This window comes from Austrofundulus limnaeus, unplaced genomic scaffold, assembly GCF_001266775.1.
Source record: "Austrofundulus limnaeus strain Quisiro unplaced genomic scaffold, Austrofundulus_limnaeus-1.0 Scaffold14, whole genome shotgun sequence".
In the NCBI taxonomy this organism is placed as follows: domain Eukaryota; kingdom Metazoa; phylum Chordata; class Actinopteri; order Cyprinodontiformes; family Rivulidae; genus Austrofundulus; species Austrofundulus limnaeus.
In genome coordinates this window covers 2402386-2422598 of record NW_013952416.1, presented here as the reverse complement: position 1 = coordinate 2422598, position 20213 = coordinate 2402386, and the positions used below count along the sequence as shown (strand labels likewise).

At 35.5% G+C, this 20213-nt stretch overlaps 1 protein-coding gene across 1 annotated transcript in view; it reads left to right on the top strand.

Annotated features, from left to right (window-relative positions):
- ipo11 (importin 11) overlaps positions 1 to 20213 on the top strand; it is a gene marked incomplete in the record, with an annotated part of 131874 nt that overhangs the window by 22305 nt on the left and 89356 nt on the right. The window contains 10 exon segments of the mRNA XM_014002678.1: positions 250 to 382; positions 707 to 765; positions 3703 to 3751; positions 7333 to 7403; positions 8344 to 8536; positions 9319 to 9471; positions 10123 to 10166; positions 12368 to 12458; positions 13673 to 13720; positions 16663 to 16768. Of these exon segments, the coding sequence (XP_013858132.1) occupies positions 250 to 382; positions 707 to 765; positions 3703 to 3751; positions 7333 to 7403; positions 8344 to 8536; positions 9319 to 9471; positions 10123 to 10166; positions 12368 to 12458; positions 13673 to 13720; positions 16663 to 16768 (947 nt within the window).

Below are 20213 nucleotides of genomic sequence, written 5' to 3'. Positions count from 1 at the left end.
CAAGTTTCTCAGTGGATCTGCGCTCAAAAATGCAGCCTAGGTGGAGTAGTCGAACACAGATCCACTGATCCTTTAACAGAGCATCTTCAGAAGACAAGTTGATAAAATTAATTTTAAAAATCTGTATTGTTCGATACAGCACTGTTCGATACGGGTACATGCATTGTTGCAGCCCTACTATTCACATCCAGGGATATTTCTATCTGTATTTAACTGACTTTTTATAACTGTTAATATGAATTTTCCTAGTTGGCGTCAGGCATCTACAGCTTTGCATGCTCTCTGTGGAGTCATCACACCGACTGCTTCCTTCAACAAGTCTATGCCAGGGATGAGGCTGCAGCGCTCAACTCACTGGAGAGGACTCTGCTATCTCTTAAAGGTAGCAACTAAAGCAACAACCTTGATATTCTCATCTACACACACGCACGCTCAATAGCATTGTCATTCAAAGGAGTTCCAGAATTTTGTTCATACAGGAAAAAAAAAGAAAGTTATAGCCATATTTGACTGACTACAAGCTGCATAATATAATTTTATTCACATTATTTAAGCTGTTTACAAAATGTAATTATCAAGACAAGTTGTAAACTTAAATTAATATAGGCTGGTACTATTTGAAACACTGTAGGAGGCAACATTAGTTGACTTAATTTACAATAAATGATGGCCCTGCATATTAATTATCATATTTTCTGCCTCTTAGTGCTTCGCAAATTGACAGTTCATGGATTTCAAGAACCGCAGCAAAATATGGAAGTAATGGTGAGTTGCAGTGTATTTTACTGCGTCTGCCTTATAACAGTCTTATTTTTCTAAAGTGGATCTTTTCTGTTGGTGTTTTTGGGTTAAAAATAACTCCAGTCACGCCGTGCGAAATATGGATGGCTATGATGATTGAAAGTGCCTTAAGCCTTGTCCTGGTTRAGAGTCAACAGTTCTGTTTGAGCTCCTCTCCCACTCCCAAGTGTGAAGAAAGTTCTACTTTATTAAACAGTTTATTATTATTTTTTTTTAGTTTTGTTGAAATTGGGTTTAAAATAATCTTCACCAAGGGCTTTGGTTTCCACAGAGCTGGGAGTTGATYAAATGATTCTTACCAAATGTCCCAGCTCTTTCAACTCTTGCTCCAAACTCTGGCTACTTTCTTATTTAATGGATTCATTTGTTTGATAAAAAGAATGGCAGTACACATTTGACAAGAATACTTATTGGCCTGGGTAAGCAAGTATTTTTTAATTGTTTTAAAGGTAATTAAGAAAATACCTTTTATGGTTACTTCAAGTAACATCAGTTTACCTTTTGACTGAGATTTAAATTAAAAATGTACAAATTTACCATAATGATGGATCTTTAAAAGCATTGCTTATGAGTTCTCAGACACTACTTTGCATGTTTTTAATAATATGCTTGTGTCAGACTCATCAAATTTATGTTATTCTTGTACATCAAATGCTTAATTAGTGTTTGCTTTATCTATGGCATMTTTCACTGCTACATTAATGTTTTGTTCAAGATTTTGAAGCCAATCAAGCCTCCTAACTGGACTAAAAAGTAGCGTAAAGTCTATTTTGTTGAAGAAATTTTATGCAGTATAATGTGTATTGATATGAYTTGTTTTTCAGGAAGGACCTGATACTGTTTTTATGTATATTATTGTTTGAATTTATTTTGGGAAAAAAAGGGAAGATATGATATGATATGATGTGCCATGATATGATTTATAATTTGTGTTTTTTATGAATGAGTGAATAAAAAAATAGTCTGAAGTGACACCTTTCCTTTGAGATCTACTCCTGTCCTTTGTGTGCTCTAGTATTCCTGCAGAACATCAGGAAAATAAGTTGCTTTATAAAAATTCTTACAGGTTTAGACTTTCAGAGATATAGTGTGATGTCTTCGTAAGATGATGAACACATCATTCCAGAGAAGTGTTACATATACTTGAGATTTTACTAAAAGATATAAACTTTTATAATGTTTCCTTCATTGGGTGAAATAAACCCCCATTATTTATGTATTTTAAATTCTATGCATAAATTGTGAGCGCTTGTCCTCACACAGACCATGATGTGATTCTTGAAATTTTTATGCTAAACTTAACAATTTTCCTTTAAATGAAGACCACTCAGTTCCTTTTATAAAATCCATTTAAAATAAAACTGAACTCAACTCTAAATGAAAATAAACGTAGCACTGTTTGTTCCTTATGCTTGCCCTGACATGCTCTGCTGAAAACAATCAGCCATGTTTTACCATTTTTAGTTGCATTGTCTTTCTTGGTGTCACTGAAATTTGGTGTTAAACATTAAAACAAATTATAATTTTCATTTTAGAATAAAACCTGTTTTATCTTTGCCATATTCTTTATTGTACAGTGAACTGACTTATTTCCTCTCACATAGGCACAGCTTCTCGTGTACATTATTGATTTTAGTGRGCCGTGTGTTCAAACTCAAGTCTTTGAAACAGCAAGTGGTGCAGCCATCTGTCTTTGTTTGGCATTGCTTTTTGAACTCTGCTTGTTGTGTRACGGCCCTATGGCGATCGTTTATGACACTCCTTGTTGGGCCTCCAGAGTAGAATTGTTTTACAAGATGTCTTTTCACACATGACGTGATCGTTTTAGACAGTCGAGGTCTATTTTCCCAATCATCACAGTTGCAGCATTGCTGGAGAAAATACTGACCCAAGGCACGGTAAAGTTTGCCAGCTTTTACACAAGCTGCCACAACATGAAAAATTCAAACTTATTCTGCATAATGACTTTATTTTTTTCATTATTATATTATATGTATCAAGTGCTGCATAAATGAGGCTGGACTAGGCATAGAACTTGTTCATTAGAAATGAAAATGTTTTTGGAAATCTTTTATGAATCAGTTTGATTCTCAACACCTTGTCTTCCTTATTTTGTTTTATTTTCATTTTTAATAATTTCTACTACCCTAACTGTGTCTATGCTACTGGTTTTATTTTCTGCATTTGTGTTTCTAATATGACCAATGGAAGATTTATTTTTAATTATATTCTGCCTTAAAAAAAACTTATTAACTTTCAGACATTTTTAAAAGAATTACTTTCTCCTTTTTTAATTCTCCCTTGGCATTGCCATGGGCCTCATCGCTCTAACTTTTAATTGTCCAAACTTTGTCAAAACTCATTCAGCGGTATTTTTCTCTCTTTTTTTTCGGTGTCGTTCACTTTCCATCATCCTCTTATCGGAATCCCACTTGTGTCTTAACAAATGTCTGTCGCGCGCTGTGTTCTTCATCATCCACCACCCACTCATTTGTGCTTTACCCGTGACCCTTCCCCCTCCGCAGTAAGACTGTTAGGAACTTTAGTTGCCGGCTGAAATGTGTTTTTCAGGACGTGTGATTAATGACGCTGCTATTGACCTCATGGCAGAACATTAATGCCGAATTAAACAGATAGCACCTCCATCTATCATCTAATTTCTCATGCTAAGCTGCAACTACAGCAAGCTACAGAAAATTGATTCTCTTTCATACTGTGCAGCTAGGCACTTTTATTTATACTCATAAGTACAAAGGCAGGCTTTCCCACACACATACATACAATTCGTCTGCTAGTATATCTTCCCTGATATTCTCGTGAAGCAGTCATGAGTGATTCAGCTGCTGAAATGTTAAAAAAGATTAAAACTATCTCACTCTCTCTTCATTTRTTCCCTTTCAGGGTTTCCTGAATGCTGTGTTTGAAAGGCTAAAACAGTTCTTGGAATGCTGTGAGTACTTGTCTCTTTCTTGGTCTCAAATCTTTGATCCTCGACTCTCCCTCCTGTAAACAAACAGACTTTTCAGCATTTCATCTAGTAAATGCAGAAGTCTTGTCTGACATACTTTGATACTCAGAGTCTGGGCCTTAATAATAGCTCTGCATAATGAAGGTGTCAAATTAAAAGTTGAAATGGAGTTACCCTTTTGGGGCTGATTTTTTTTCCCCCTCTTGAAGTTAACAGAAGTCATTTAAACTTGCACTAAATTACCTAAGTCATTTAAAAGGTATGAACCCAACTTGAATAAAAGTTTGAAAAATTGCTTGATCTTGCGTGAGCAAAGGCCTTTGCTAAAAACCTTTTTTAGTTCATCTAATATTCGGTCATTACTTGGTTACACCAAACATTGTCTTTTAGTTTAACATTTGCACATTGTAGCATGTTTTTAAATGAGGTTATATCCATTAAAACATGATGATGACTCTCTTTCAATTACTTGTAGAAGTGTGCTTAGCTTCAGGTTCCAACATACCTGGAGTTATGATGGCAAAATTATAACCGTCTCCCAGAGGATCAAACTGTCGGCTTCAATAACATGAAGGGTTGGCATAACACTGTCTTGTAGGCTGTGTAGGAACACTGCTTCTGATAAGCACCACTCTGAGATAATTAGGCTACATTACAGTATGATTTCAGGTTGAAGCACAACCTGCCAGTGTTCATGAAGTGGAAATTTTAATAAAACCAATTATTTTCTTCTTTTTTTCTTTTGTGATCATTTTAAAGGGGCTCAAGCATAATATTTACAATTGAGTAAGGTGGCCATATAAATGGGGTAAACTAAAAGTACCTTTTAGAGTTTTTACCCAGTATTGACCAGAAATGGCTTGTGTGGCTGCTAATCACTTATCTGAAGCCTGGAGTTCTAAGTTTCACAAATGGACCTTTTTGTGGATGCTGCCATCTTTGACTGTTGCAAAGCATCAAGTTCCAGTTTGGGAGCATTGGTTGGTGTGTGACTTGAATGACGGTGAAAATAGTTTATGGAGTTTGCTGTTCTGTGCATTACTTGTGTGTATGTGCCAAAAATCATCACAGATAGATGAAAATAGGTTAGAACACAGAGAATAATGAAAACTTAAGATTGTCGCAGCTAGGTGTAGTTATATAATATATATCGAGTGCTAAATATGTTGATGTGGTTTACAAAAATCTTGGCCATATATCATATTTGCTGTAAACCAAGTTTAGCACTAGATCAATATAATATTGCTAAAACTAATGAAAGCAAGAAATTTTTTTTGCATGATACCTTTTTTATAGTCCATAAATTAATTGGTTTGTCAATCCTATTTTACAATATTTATAATAGCTGTAGGTAGATCTAATTTTTTAAAATATTCAAATTCTGTAAGTATACTGCTTTAATTAGAGTGGTTTATTTTCCCGTGTGGATCAAGTTAGTTATAGGGATGATTGGGCTTTTTCTAAGAAAACTGTTTTGTTCCAAGGCATGTACCTTTATGCATGCTCTTCTGTTTTTTTTTTCTGAACAGAATGCATGTGCATACTTGTTCAGAGCAGTCACATTGAATTGTATTAAGTTTATTGATTTTAACGAGCAAAGTTCCTAATTTGATAGTTTGTTGCGGTTAAACAAATGTCTGGATGTATTTAACATTTCAGTTGTAATTCCCAAAACTAAAAGATAAATTTGTCACAAACTAATTTGCTTTTCAACCAACAGCTCCATCCTAATAGAGATGCGCAGCGTTTCTATTGTTGTGTGAATAACATGAAGTGGAAACAACTTAAGTGTTGACGTTGGTGCAATTAACGGTGTTCAGTTTTGTAAACTGGACTCTTAAATTTTTATGATAATTGGAAATTACCACCAGTAGAACAGGCATTCTTCTTGCAACTGGAAGGAAATTACTGCAATTTATTTCAGTTAATAGGCTCCTCAATTGAAACCTGAGGAAAGATTTTGTTTATTGACAGGCTTTCTATCTTTTGAAATGAAGTGAATATTTAAAGAACATTAGTGGTCTTTTGTTTTTTACTAGACAAGTTTGTCATAGCAACACCTTATGAGTGAGATAGCACCCCAAGCTTTAAAAAAAGAAGAAAAAGATGATTTTAAGATATGAACCACAACCTTATTTCCAATATTCACTTTGCTGATGGCAGTGGAGAGACAGGTTCAGGGCCCTGTTGGTATTTGGGCCTGGCAGATAGAGGAAACGGCAAGGAAGCTCATAGCTTGCCTGGCAAGAAATACAGTATCAGCTCCGCTCTGTCTGATAAGGTCAGCCAAATAAACGGATGATTTTAGACAGTCTTTGGGATCCATTTAGGTGTCTGACTTTTTTCTGTTTGATGGCTGTCGTCCAACTTGGGTCATCCATCTACTTTCATCTTTCATTATACTGTGAGAAAACATTTTATGAAGTTACACATCTGTCAAAAAGAAGACCCTTTGGTTTTTTTATGTATTTGCTTTGATTTGAAGATTTGAGGTTTTCGATGTATGACTGCAGTGCCTGATGATGTATCGTCTCCTATCATGACTAGCTGCCATGCACCAGCAAACAAAGAAACAACTGCATTGACATGTAGTGTTTATGCAATATTGATTTGCATAATTTCTGATTTGCAAGAAAAATACTCAGCAGGCCAGGTAACCTTATTGTCATTTTGTGTTGGTATCTGATACAAATTTATGTGCATATAAAGCTAAAGGTACCAATAAACCTGACTGTTTATGATGATTTGAGGAGCCCCAAATGCTTTTATTGTTGCTAAAACAATTTTATAGAAAGTGAAGGATAAAACATAAAACATCTTTATTTGCTCCAGCATCATAAGTGGGTTTTATGGAGTCAAAATCATTGTTGCCATTTTATTTTTGATTTCTAATATTGCACTGGAATTCATATACACCAGTAAACCAACAGGACAATACCAAGACAAGGTGAAGTGAGTATTTATTAAAAAAGATATTCTTTAGTAATTGAAAATAAATGAAAACTTTTCTTGCTTTTTCGCTGCCTTTTCTCCCTTCTGAGCTGCTGTCTGGAGGACACTGTTAACTCTGCTGATTTAAAAAGCAACACTTTACTGCACTTTTTTTATGTCAGTCCAGAGTTTTTCCAGACAGGTTATCACAACCTCATAATAAAAAGGCTGAATATTTTTTTGGCTTTAATTGTGTTAAGAAGAATCTAGATAGCTTTTCCCAGTGGTTTCCACCAATGTCGCAAAATGCTTTTAATGTTGGGCCTACTGACATTCTATGCAACTTAACGTTAAGTGACTGTGGCTCAGGAAGAAAAAAGTCTGTCTGCCAATTGGAAGGTTGATACAGATCGTGGCTTTCTCCACCACAGTGTCTTTGGGAAAGAAAAGACACTAAACCGCAATATGTCCCTGATTTTCACATGTTTGTGTGTAAATGTGACTTGTAGGGTAAAAATTCTTTAAAAAAAACTATAAAAAGGTTATTTAGATGCAGTTGATTTACTATTCTAATGCTGTTTCTTGTATTAAGTATTACTTCTGTATCAAGGTTATATGTTTTTTTTTTTCAGGTCGCCAGGTTGGTCCAGAGAGCACATGCAGAGAAAAGCTGGAAAAGACAATCATACTGTACACTAAAGTTGTGAGTTTACTATATTAATAAATATTTTTTGTCACTTCAGTAAAAAACGAAACCAAATATTATTAGTTTATTTAGTTTATTTATTTCTTCATCATCAGTGACTTTTTTTTAAGTGAAGAGAAAATAGAGAAAGAGAGAAAAACAGAGAGAGAAGTAATTAGAAAGATTGAAATAGCGATTAGAAGTACATTAAATATACACCAAGAAAACACGGGACCACACACCCAACATCTGTCCGCTCACCTGAAAAATAAATGGATAAATACATGGAGGGCATATATAAGTATATACACATGCCCATACATATATAAAGATATACATACATACATGCCTACYTTCATAAATATTGTCAGTATATACACACAGACATATATACACACTCAGTGACCAGTCAGAACCCCCTGGATCAGAACACCTGTTAGTGAGCAGTTGTGAACATGTGTGTATATACAAGATTTCTCCAATGGAATATTTCATAGTGACTGTGGAGGATCGAAGACCCAACCCCCAAGACACGAGGCAGACATAGGGAAGACCAGAGCCCAAGGGCCCGAGAGGGATCTCGAGTGCAGAGCCCCAAGGGGCACCCGCACGGGAAGATCCGCTCACCCACGCCCCAGATCAGACCATAGGGGAGAACTGGGAGAGTCCCTCCAGCGACCACACGCACAGCTCCCGGGGCCAGCAGCGACAAACTCATGGGCCCCATCGGCACCCACCATACCAGAGCAGATCCAGGAAAGGGCACAGAGGTCCAGGCCTCCAGGGCGCGGACCTCTGTGTTCTGTGGACTATATTAATTAATATTGAACAAGCTACATTTTGTGCAAGGACATTTTTAACTACCGTAGTGCAGTGCCTAACTCTGGTAATGTCTTTCGATCTTTCTCCATGTTTGATTGCTTCTGTACTTTTCTTTCCTCTCCTCTTCCTTTTGAAGTTGCTGGATTTCCTGGAGTGCCATCCATATGCATTTATCCCCCTAATTCAGCGCTCCCTGGAGTTTGCCGTTAGCTACATTTTCACACCTGCCGGAGAGGGCGTGACCTTTGAACGCTTCATTGTCCAGTGCATGAATCTCATCAAGATGATTGTAAAGAATGAGGCATACAAACCGGCCAAGAACATTGATGGTAAGARATAACGGCACCGGAAGAAAAAACAAACAAACTCTTATTCAGAAAGTTAGATTTGACAAATTGTAGAAGAATGTTAAAATATAGACAATCAAATCTGATTGAGTTTGGCTCTGGTTTAGAAAGTCAACAGAAAATGCTGCAAGCTCTTCAAAACTGATCACTGACATTGTTCTGAAATATCATCCGCATTCCTGTTCATCACTGCAGCTTATGTTTATTTCAAGCTGTGGAAAAGGCCTCCAGCAATTTAAATGTCAATGAGGCATGGCATTAGTCATTTCATTTTTCAGTTAGTGTGGCTTTTTTTACYTCCAATTGGAGATCTCTTTATTAAGCATTTATGTTAGCAAGCTTGTGTATTAATGTTGGTTTTCCAGTTAATTTTGAAGTCTGACTTGTAGACATTGTAAATTAGACTGTTAAATATATTCTTTGTGACATATTAACGAAAACCAGATTACAAATGCTTCATCAATGACAWACATTGAGAAAACATAATAAAATTACACAATTTGAAGACTATTTTCTTTACTCTTGTCTAAAATGGAATGCATTTAAATAGTTTTACTGTAAAATTAATTATATTTGGTAATCATTTATGCTGTCAACTGATGTATGTTCAAACATCAACTAAAAGATGCTGGCAAATCCAAAAAAGGGTAATAGTACTAGTATGTCAATCACAAGTATGTATTCCAAATTTTAATGAGAATAATATGTATATATAATATTTTAAAATGGATTTATCTTTTGTCACTTCTCTTTTCATACATTAGACAGTAAACCAGAGAATATAGAAGCTCACAAGATCAAGACAGCCTTCTTTACTCACCCAACACTGACAGAGATCGGGCGCCGGCTTGTCTCGCACTACTTCCTTCTCACAGAGGAAGAGCTGGCGATGTGGGAGGAGGACCCTGAGAGTTTTGGTAAAAGCTCAGCCCCTAAAACAAGCTGTGATCAAATATCTGTAATAGTCGTGAACTTAGAGTTCACAACCATGTCCAGAACTGTAAGGGATTAGCTAGTTTGGCAGGTAATAAAGTCTGCAAGAAAGCTTCCAGTGCAGACTTACTTTGAGAAGTTCATACACATTTTTTTTGAACTGTGAATAATATTTGATAATCTGTAGAATATATTAAATGTGTTAATGTGCTGGTGTTCAAAGCATCGGGGCTACTAAATATTTAACAAGATGGCATCGGAGGAGCTTCCTAAGGTCTGACACTGGTGCAAAGAACTCCCCGGCTTATTATAGTGGCTTCGATGACTGGAAATCTACACAGATATGGAGCAGTTCAACATTACATTATGTATATCAAACGTTTGAACTTGCTGTTAGAAGCATTTCTTTTATTCAAGGTAGGATTAGTTTGTATTTTATAGTGCTGATTTTGGTGGCTTTAGGAGAAAGGTGCAAAGAAGCAACCTGCTAAAGAACATAAATTTGGTTTTAGTTGGTTCATCATAGATTTTATTGAGACAGAACCACTGGAAGTTAAAATAAACAGGAAGGGAATATCAGTATGTAGTGCTTCTGTTGTGAACCTTCAACTACAATGTTTTATTTTTTACTTCAGCTGTTGAAGAAGCTGGTGGTGACTCTTGGAAATACAGTCTACGGGTAAGTTAAAACAAAATTACACATTTACAAACTTGGCATTAAATGTTTTGATTTTTGGAAATCTGTTGCAGACATCTTTGCTTTGCCTCAGTGATGTGTTTGGGAGACTCAAACTTTGGGCCTCCGTCATACATTACACCCTACAGATAGAGGACAACATGGCCATCATGTAGTCTGTTCATGAATAAAATTTTAACGTAGATTGTTGAAGATTATCCCGATTTGTTAGACTGCATTTACATGTAACAAATTTCCCACCATTCAGTGTTTTACAGTGTTCTTTTTAATTTAACTAAATCTGTAATTCCATCTGTGTTTTCCATGGAGCTCTATATTAAAAATGAAAGATTGTGAAACCTTTTATATTTTACATTAAGTAGTGTTTGTATCATCACTGTACAGTTTATAGCCTAAAAGGTTTTAAGGTTTTCTAGTAGTTAGTAAAAAATATTTCTTATAATTTTCTTTATTTAAAAAATTGAACAGTCTTATATAATGAAGCATTTAGAATATTTTTTACATGTAATCTTGAAGGAGCAGCTTATGAAGCTTTGGCAGAGGCTGATAATTAGTAGTTGCTAATGAAATGATCCCTCATCCTTGATTATATTTATTGTTTAGTCTCCTTGCAATTTCTCATTTTCCCCCTTCTGTGTTGTGTCCCACTCTTGCTTAAATCTTTTCAGATGACAAATATCTTCCTTGAAGTAAAGGATTCTTTAATTTAAAGCTTGATATTTACTTTAAGCGAGATGCTGGAGACAGAAAGTTTGATCACAAAGAAGTATAGCCTATTAAAAAGTGGAGTGATTTATAATTTAGAAATCCCTGCAGAAATAACAAGTGTTTAAGAGCTTTTTGCAACTTAGTTTTAGTTTTTCATGTACCTAAACATTTCAGCTGCCAAGTTCAGATTAGAATATGACCAGTGAAAGTGTACGTTTTTTTTTTGCTTCATGGTTTATTCAGGAGGTTGGACTTTCTATCAGTAGCTCTCCTTCTCTTTAGACTTTGTATTAGCATATTTTCCTGTTAAGGAGGGTTCATAGATCAAGTGTCAGTTCTCCAGAACTTGCTACACGGTCACTATTTCCAGCAGTTGATTATAGATGACCTTTCACTATTAAAATTTTCCTCAGTCTATGTTGATTATTGGCTTGATTTTTGTCTTCCTTTTATAAGCTGGATAAGCTTTTCATCTGGCAATTAGGGCTGCCACGATTAGTCAATTAGTCTACGACTAATCGATTATTAAAATAATCGATGATTAATTTAATAATCGATTAATCATTTTCTTTTTTTTGTTTGTTTTTTACTTTGTTTTTCTCTCCAAACTGCTTTGACACCTTCCACTGCCACATCTGCCTTTCTGTCCTTGAAACACATGCGCAGTAGTGGTAACTGGGGTAGGCCGTGGACGTCACAAGACATTATACAGACAGGCTCTGGTACCATGGCTACCTGGCAACGGAGCTCAAAAGTGTGGGATCATTTTAAGAAAATGAAAGAGAAACCGGTGCAATATCTGCAGAGCAGAACTTGCCTTCACAGCAATTATTTTTAGTTAGCATATAGCTAAAATCTAATGATGGTTATATAATAGAAGCTGCATTCTGGCACGATAAGCTGTATGTTTTATATGCAATTAACGTATGAACCGATAAATCGACTAATCGAAAAAAATAATTGGTGATTAATCGATTATAAAAAATAATTGTTTGTGGCAGCCCTACTGGCAGTAGTGACCAAATGCCATGGTTCATGCCACATTTTCCCCAAAGTGACCCAAGTCATYTCAGATATGTTGGATCTCTTTATTCAAATATTTTTGTGTGACGTTTAAATCCAATAAACCAATAAATGTAACTGGGCCTTGTCTCTGTTAAATAAAACCACAAAATAAATAAATAAATAAATAAAATAAAATTAAATAAATAAAATAATAAAATAAAATTCCCTTATAGATTATTATCGACTTTTTTATTATTATGAATCTCATTTTTTTTGAACAGCTTGCTTTATTTTTCTTTCATATTTGTTTTTTCTTCTGCATTGTGCTGATCTCACCTGTTGATGTGACCACCTACTGACACATGGTGGAAAACAAAACCACAAGTTGTTGCAAGGCTTAATGAAAGTTGTAATAATGACTGCCAATTAACTGTCTGTCATTTTGTTTTTCTGCTCTTTTTCTTTATTAGCCTTGTACGGAGGTATTGTTCCTGGAAATCTTCCACAAGTACAGCCAAACCCTGACACCAGTTCTATTGGACATGGTTCAGAATCTGCAGGGTCAGTGAAGTATTCAGCCATCTGTTAACTGCTCAGCAAGCTTTGGTTTTTTTTTAAGGAATTTTTTTTTGAGTGAATATAAATAAAAAGCCAGGGCTATTCAACTGGCGGCCCACGGGCCACATTTGCGAGTGACCAAAGATCAGCCCGCCAATTGATTCATTCATCTCTAAAACCCAAAGCCCCGGTTTTCTATTTTAATTACTATAAGTTATTTTAGGTAAACATAAGCGTGTGGTATCTACAGAAACTTCAGAATCTTGGCCAGAAGCTGGTAAAAAAATCATTTCTGTGAACATCCAAGACAGTTAAAACTACAAACAGCTGAAGATAAAACTATGAAAGTGAAAATAAAATTGGTTTAAAAATATGGAAAGTCAGAGATGTCTAAAATATTATAGGAGGCATAATGTGTTAGTTTTGTTTTTTATATTGTTTTATTATTACTACTTTTATTACATAGGGTTCAGCAAAATAAACTATTTCAAAGGTAATACTTTATTTACAAAATGACTAATTGCTGGATGTTCAGCCTCTGTGCTAGTTGAATAGCCCTGTAATAAGCCATCATTATACATCAGAAAATTACTGAACATGTTGCCATAGATAAGCCACAAGTAATCTATAGTCTTGACAGTACTGTGAAGTTCCCTGGTGACAGCCTGCACATCCAGTTCTCATCTCACTGATCTCCCAGTCAAATACACACACATGGCACACAGCTTCTGGTCCCTTTAGGGAAGTGGTGTGCATCTTCTGTCCTGTTGCTGAATTAGTGGTGCCATTGCTCACAGGGGTTGATCACAGGGGTCTGCTCCTGCTCTTTTCTCTCAATCTACTTCCCTTTTCTAGTGACAGAGTGGAAATTGGTTCTGCTGGAGTAAGAGGGGAAAAAAAACAGATTGAGCAATTCTATGATTGAAAGAAAGCATCTATTGATTTGTGAAGACTAAGTACAGAGCAGGGAGTAATGGAGAGAGAGCGAGCACACTGGTAAAATGACTTTAGCATGATTGATACTGTGGGGTCAAGGCCTCTTAATGTTTGAACTGTCATTTGATGTTGGAACTAGATCTATTGCATTCCACACATCATCTGTTGTCATTAAACAGTGATTTTTATGAATACAAAATTGTATAGCTTAAATCTTATCCTGAAAATCCAGGTTATCTTGTCATTTAAACTGCATGAAATGTATGTTTGTTTGTTTGCAGGCCCAACTAATGTGGAGGACCGTGTTCAGTTGCTAATGAAGGATGCAGGTCAGTTTAAGATTTATCTAAGAGTTAGTATTTATAAAGCTGAAAACATATAAAAACTGTAAATTATTTTTGTTTTTAAAAGTAATTGTAAAATTGTAAGAGCATTAAAGAACTTTTCTTGAATTATAATAGCAAACAATACATAATATTTGAACTTATGAAGCTCATGGCATGAACAAGAGTGACTTTCACCTTGCGTATGAAGCCAGAATTACTACATGAAAATTTCAGTCTAATCATTAGGTTGACCCTTTTTTGCATCGGGATAATGAGCTCGATTCTAACGGTGCTGCTCTCACACTCAGTCAGTTTCTCATGTTCACGACAGTTTTTTTCTTTCTGCCTCCTTTCCCCTCTCTACCTTCTTTTACTATTTATAACTCCTTTGGCATGCCCAGACTGGCACTTATTACGATTTATGGCATACTCACATAAATCATTGTGTGCTAAGAGGGTCGCTGAGACCTGGATACTTGTAGAAATCCCAACAGTGTACTAAGTTAATAAAGCGGTAAACACCATTGCTGTGCTGTGATAAGAATGGTTCAGGGACCCAACATTCAATAATATTGGTAAGTTAATTATTAATTTTTTTTAAAAGAAAATTAGCTTTTAAAAAATACAAGCAATTTTCGGCATTGGGATCATGCCAGCTGTGACACTAGTGAGCTTTTGGACCACACCCTTCGTAATAAATGTTAGTGGTTTCCCCTCTTGATGAATTTCCAACATGTGATAGATGAGACCGAGGCCCTGTCCAAGAAAAACATGGATATTTTGCAAAGCTAATTTTCTTTTCCATTTGCACCTCTCATCCACATGCAAATTGCGTATTGGTGAGTAAAAAAAAAAKCCCTGAATTTTATAAATACTTTTAAAACCTTTTTTTCCCGTTTCTACATATCTGAATTTATTTGACAGCATGACAGCTCAGTGGTTAGTACTGATGCCTTACAGCAAGAAGGTTCAGTTGGACTCTACCACCACTCACTGACACTCTTCACAAATGAAACCAGACGTATTTTTAACTTTATTTGATTTAATAATTTGGATAACAAATGGTGCAGCGCCAATTATTCATCCTCCACTTTGTCCTGTTAAGACATTAATAAAATCTCGTCCACATCAGACAACAACTATATTGTTTATGAAGCTGCAATAGTCTGCTTTAAATTATTTGCCATTTAAAACCCCTTTGAGGCATCATTGTGATGCTGGCACTGCAAATTAGATGTGTTTTTAAGTACCTTGACACCTGCTGCTACTGGAATAACAAAGGTTGTTGCGAGTGCGCTGCCCAGTTTTGTTATGGTTCTCTGAGGCCAGATTTTTGTCAGCATGATGGATGCTGCAACTAAGTAGGATAGTCACAAAACTTCATAAATGTGTGTCGTGGGCATCATAGTGAAGGCTGAGTTTGTAAATGGTACAAGGAGTAAAGGGGAGAAACATCCTTGTCCCCCCTTTGCCCTTGTCCCACATTCCTTTTTATTTGTGAAGTATTTGCAGCTCCCAGCGTGAGACATCTTGACTTGATTTATAAACATGTAATATTTTCTGTGGCCTGAGAAGTCCTTGGCACTGCTGGAGATATGAATTCATTGCATGGCTTCCTTTATTGTCGTGGTGTTTTAAATTTTTCATATTGCAGAGATCAATGAAGTGTTTATATGTTTTTTTTCTAGTAGCTCTTTTATCTGTCTCTAATTTATAATTTTTAAAGGCTGCAGGGATAGCATTACCTTCCACTTCCTGAACTATTGTACAATAAAAGTGAGCAAGTACATTTAAACAGACCCATTAGTCGCCTGAGTTGCCATTTTTGAACTTCTACAAAAGCAAAGTTTTGAACATTTCATTCAAGTGTTGCAATAATGCAGCAATGAAATGGAGCAGGAATTAATTAAAGTGTGTCCCCAGGGCAAGTGAAACACAAGTGTCAAAACATTGTACTGTTATTTAATAGCTGAAAAAGAACCGAAGAGAGGGAGGAGCAGTCCATCACAAACTTCTTAAAAAAAGAATGCACATAGTTACTTCAGAACCCTTGTCAGTTTTATTTATCTGTAAAACGTAGCTTCTTTAAGTGTTTGTTATAAGAACTAATTTCTGCCGAACTTGAAAATTAGGAAACTAAATTGAAGCAATGGAAATTTGTATGCTCTTGTATTAAATATAGGACTGTCAAGTGATTAATATTTTTAATCTGATTAATCCCCAAGTAGCTGTGAATTAATCATGATTAATCTTAAATTTAACATACATTTCTATTGCATATTGATAAAATAAATTAATGTTTTTATTTAGAAAACAAAATGGATGCTTAGACATGATTTTTTGAATATAAAACAGGACCTAAAAAATGCTCCAAACATATTAGAGTGAGTTAAATTTTGTGCAGAATAATGATGGTTAAATCAAGAATTCAGTGATTTTCATTCCAAATGAGTACTACATGAGGAATGAAAGATAGATACTGAGGTCACAATTGTCAGCAAAACATAAATAAATAAAATAAAATAAGCCATAAGAAGACAAAAAGAAAAAAATCTGTACATAATGTGTTACACATGGAGTTTTTTTTTTAATTTTGTTTTATTTATTTAACCTTTATTTATCCAGGTAAACTGTTAGAGAACCACTTCTCATTTATAAACATGACCTAGCATGCACTGAGTGCATTGCAATATACAAACCTACATATTCAGCCATAGTAAAATGATTGTAAATTTTAATCGTGATTAATCGCGATAAAAAATTTTAATCTATGCCCATGCAGCACTAAAATTAATCAGAGTTAACTCGATTAATTTCACAGCCCAATATAAATAATGCACTTTCTTAATTTTTTCCTCCTATTATGATATTCTTTTTTCAATAAAGATTGTAATATGTGTTTAAATTCACTTTTCGCTTAAATTGGACTCTTTTTTTTTCTTCAGTTTACAATGCAGTGGGCTTGGCGGCATATGAGCTGTTTGACAACGTGGACTTTGACCAGTGGTTCAAGAATCAGCTTCTTGGAGAACTGCAAGTCACCCATCACAGGTATTGTTAAATGTTTGGCAGTTACATAAGTTAGTGACATCAGCTATGTTGTACAATTCGCTTTCCTTCCAGTGTACTCCTTAGTTCTGTGTCCGCTCAGTTGTTTGCTCACTGCCTATGGTCTCTTAGTAGATGACCATGGGCATCCCAGAGTTTTCTGACTGTGCGTAATCAGTGTAGGCTGATAAGCTCTCAAAAAAAATCGTGTGCTAAACACACAGTGGATAAAGACAATATGCAAAACAAGATGTTGGGGAATCAGTCAGGAATCACAAGCACACTCACATTTTTTTCTTTTTTAGTGTTTTGGATAGACATTTGACAAATCAGTGCAATATTGCCACCTATTGTGTTGTAGTAAAAACTACAATCAAGTGCTTTGGTGCAGTGTGTCATGCACTGGCAACAGCCCTAATAGCTTGTACACACTGAAATGTAGAAGTGTGTGAAGCCCTTTAACCTTTTCCCATATCTTTATTATATCCAGCTCAGAATCACTTTGTGCCTAGGTTATATTAACTTCTGCTTACATGTAAAGTTCAAGGTCATTCTTTAAAGTCTCAGGCAGTCAAGCAGGATTCAAGACACAAGTGTACAAACTAGGAATGAACTAGATGATGGGTAAAGTCAGAACTAATAACAAACAGGGATCTGCTTTACGGGTGCATGTGGAAAGAGTTGGGAAAAAAGTGAAAGTGGCCCGAGGCGAGGTGACGTGTTTGAAATGAAGAACAAAGAAGTGCCCTTCACACTCAGACCCCAAGGTGAACACAACASAAAAGCCGACATCACTCAGAAGGCCGTCCACTCAGGTTGGTGCTGACGTCAAAGTGCAAGCATGTAGATGTTCCCGTGACGCTGAATCAACACTGCAGATGTGAACAAACCTGGACTATTACTTGATTATTCATTCCTTTGTACTTTTTGAAACTCCCATCCAGCATTTTACTTTGCTAGGAAAATAGAGCTCAGTGGCAAACCGTGTGATTTAGTACTACATAAATTAGATTACCGTAATCTCTTTTATTATAATTTACATTCCTCCTGGAGTATTAGAGTTCCACTCTGCCACAGTTGCTTGTAATAGCTTTCTTGTTTTTAATAAATAAATAACCATATCTTCTATCTGTTAAAATCTCATTACACTGTCTACAATGTAACTTACATATTTTATCAAGCAATATTTTGTTTCTTCTTAAACATAGATATTTTATAATATTTTCAAAACCTGTGAGGATGGTTTGCTTCTATCTCCAACATGGTCAAAATATTTTCAAATATTTATCCTTGACAGCAATAAAGAATCCAATGAGGCATGTGTTCCCCATTTAATCAAAGACAATAAATTTCTATCCTCAAATTTGCTACTCTTAATATCTCAGTGTCTTGTTCACTTATTGGCGATGGAAACACGTGTAAATAAACTCTTATCTTATAGTAACTGCTGTAAAAAATGAAGGGGGATTAACATTGGAATGAGAACAAAAAGAAAAAGAAATTGTAGAAAATACAATGAGCATGTGCTTATAACCTTTAAAACAGTCATATTTATTTTTAGTTTTTAAACCTAAGCTTATTAACCAGAAAAGCAGGCCATAGAGTAGCATATCTACTAAAAGCAGATTTACACTAATTGGTGATTAAACTAAAAAGCTGTTGAGCTGTTTTTAAAACAAAATGCATTTCTTTTTTTGATTGCTGAAAAGAGTGTAGAAGCCTGATTATAACTGTTTGCTCATAATTTTGTTGTTGGCATTAATCTTCCTAATAAAATTATTGATTATACAAAGACWACCCTGCCCTTGTTCTTAACTGTCTYGGGATAAATTTTACAAAAAAGAAAMATTCCCATAGATGTTAAGAAGTTATTTGGTTTTGTTTATGATCAGTGTAAATTTGACCAWATCCCCCTAAGCTGTTGCACAAAGATACCGGTATGTTTTGTTAATATTTGAAGGAAATTTTTTGCACAAGCAAAGTTCTGTTTTTGTCACCAAGTTTCCAATCAGCAGAAAACAATCAGCTTTGGTTTCATAGTCTTTCTTTAAATGAAGGATTGAAATAAAAAGTTAGTTGATGTTTCACAATATTTTAGCTGGAATGTTGCAGAGCTCAAATGTGTGCTGCAGTTTGGCGAGCAGAGCAGAAATATGCCTTGGGTTGTTTGTKCGTGGTGTTTACTTTGTACACAATGTTTGTATTGTCATGGGAAATATTGTTGGAGCCTTTATGCAGCATTAGTCTCCACTGCAGACAGGTTAATATATCCCGTTTTTCAATGCACACATGAACCTCAATATTTAATGCAAGTAATAAATCTGCATTGACTTTGATTTTCAACTGTGATAATAGCAATGGCAGATAAAGCAAAGCAGCTTCATGGCTGAAAATATTCCCCCAACTTGGCAAATCCTCAAGAGAWGCTAAATAACAATTGCTACTTGGTCTCTGCCAGAAGCCACACTCAAAACAGATTTTCTGGCTGACTCACTTGTCTGTTGCACATTTGTCACTGTTAGCAGAACATTCCCAGCTGCTCCTCTGTCTGCAGCCTTTGGTCCTTTGAGTATTGGCTGTAGGAGTATTTGTTTTGTTACAGCATGTTTATTTTGATTTTCAAAAATTTTCCCCCCACATATTCCCAACATAAAGTAATAAAGTATCAAACATTAAAATGTTGGATTCTGATTGGGGGCAACATTTAGAAAATGAACATAAAAGTAAAGATTTTTGCATTGATTTCACCATGTCATTAAAGCAGTCTGAACTTTTCTTTTCTCATGCTTACAAAGTTTACTTGTGTCTGGGATTTCATTATGACTATGACAACTGCTAGGCTGTCTCCTTGACGAAGGATATCCTTGACGCCTTATTGATTTTCATCCCCCTCATCACGCCTGGTTCTGAATCAATTCATGGGTCYTTTTGTGAGATGCATTGATGTTGCTAGTCTTCACTTATCTTCATCAACAATCAATGAATATACAACAAGGGTCAATTCACTCTCTTGTCATGTGGTGGCATTGAGCGTTGTTAATAAAGTCTGCAGCCAAGCCTCTGCTAGTGCAATTACGTGGGTCTTGGCCATTTTGCCATTGTGATCATTTTTTTTTACAAAAGATTCCTGTTGTAAGGTACCAGGAATCTAAAGTTTACAGTATTTTTAAGCGTTACAAAACAGTAAATTAGTATAATTTTTCATGTCTCCTTGCAGCATTGAGAGTCAGGAGAAAAAAGTAAAGTTCGATCCATTTTGAGTTTCCAATAGCTTATACCAATCTTTAAAAATCAGAGGTAGCCAATGTTCAGAGATGGTATTATGTAAACCTTTGTGGGTATTTGAGTTACTGTTGCCGTTCTGTCATATTTTAACTAGTCTGCCCATTCTTCTCTGACAACACCAAGWTTTTTTTTCTCCTCAGTAATGCTGCTCAAAGGAGCTTCC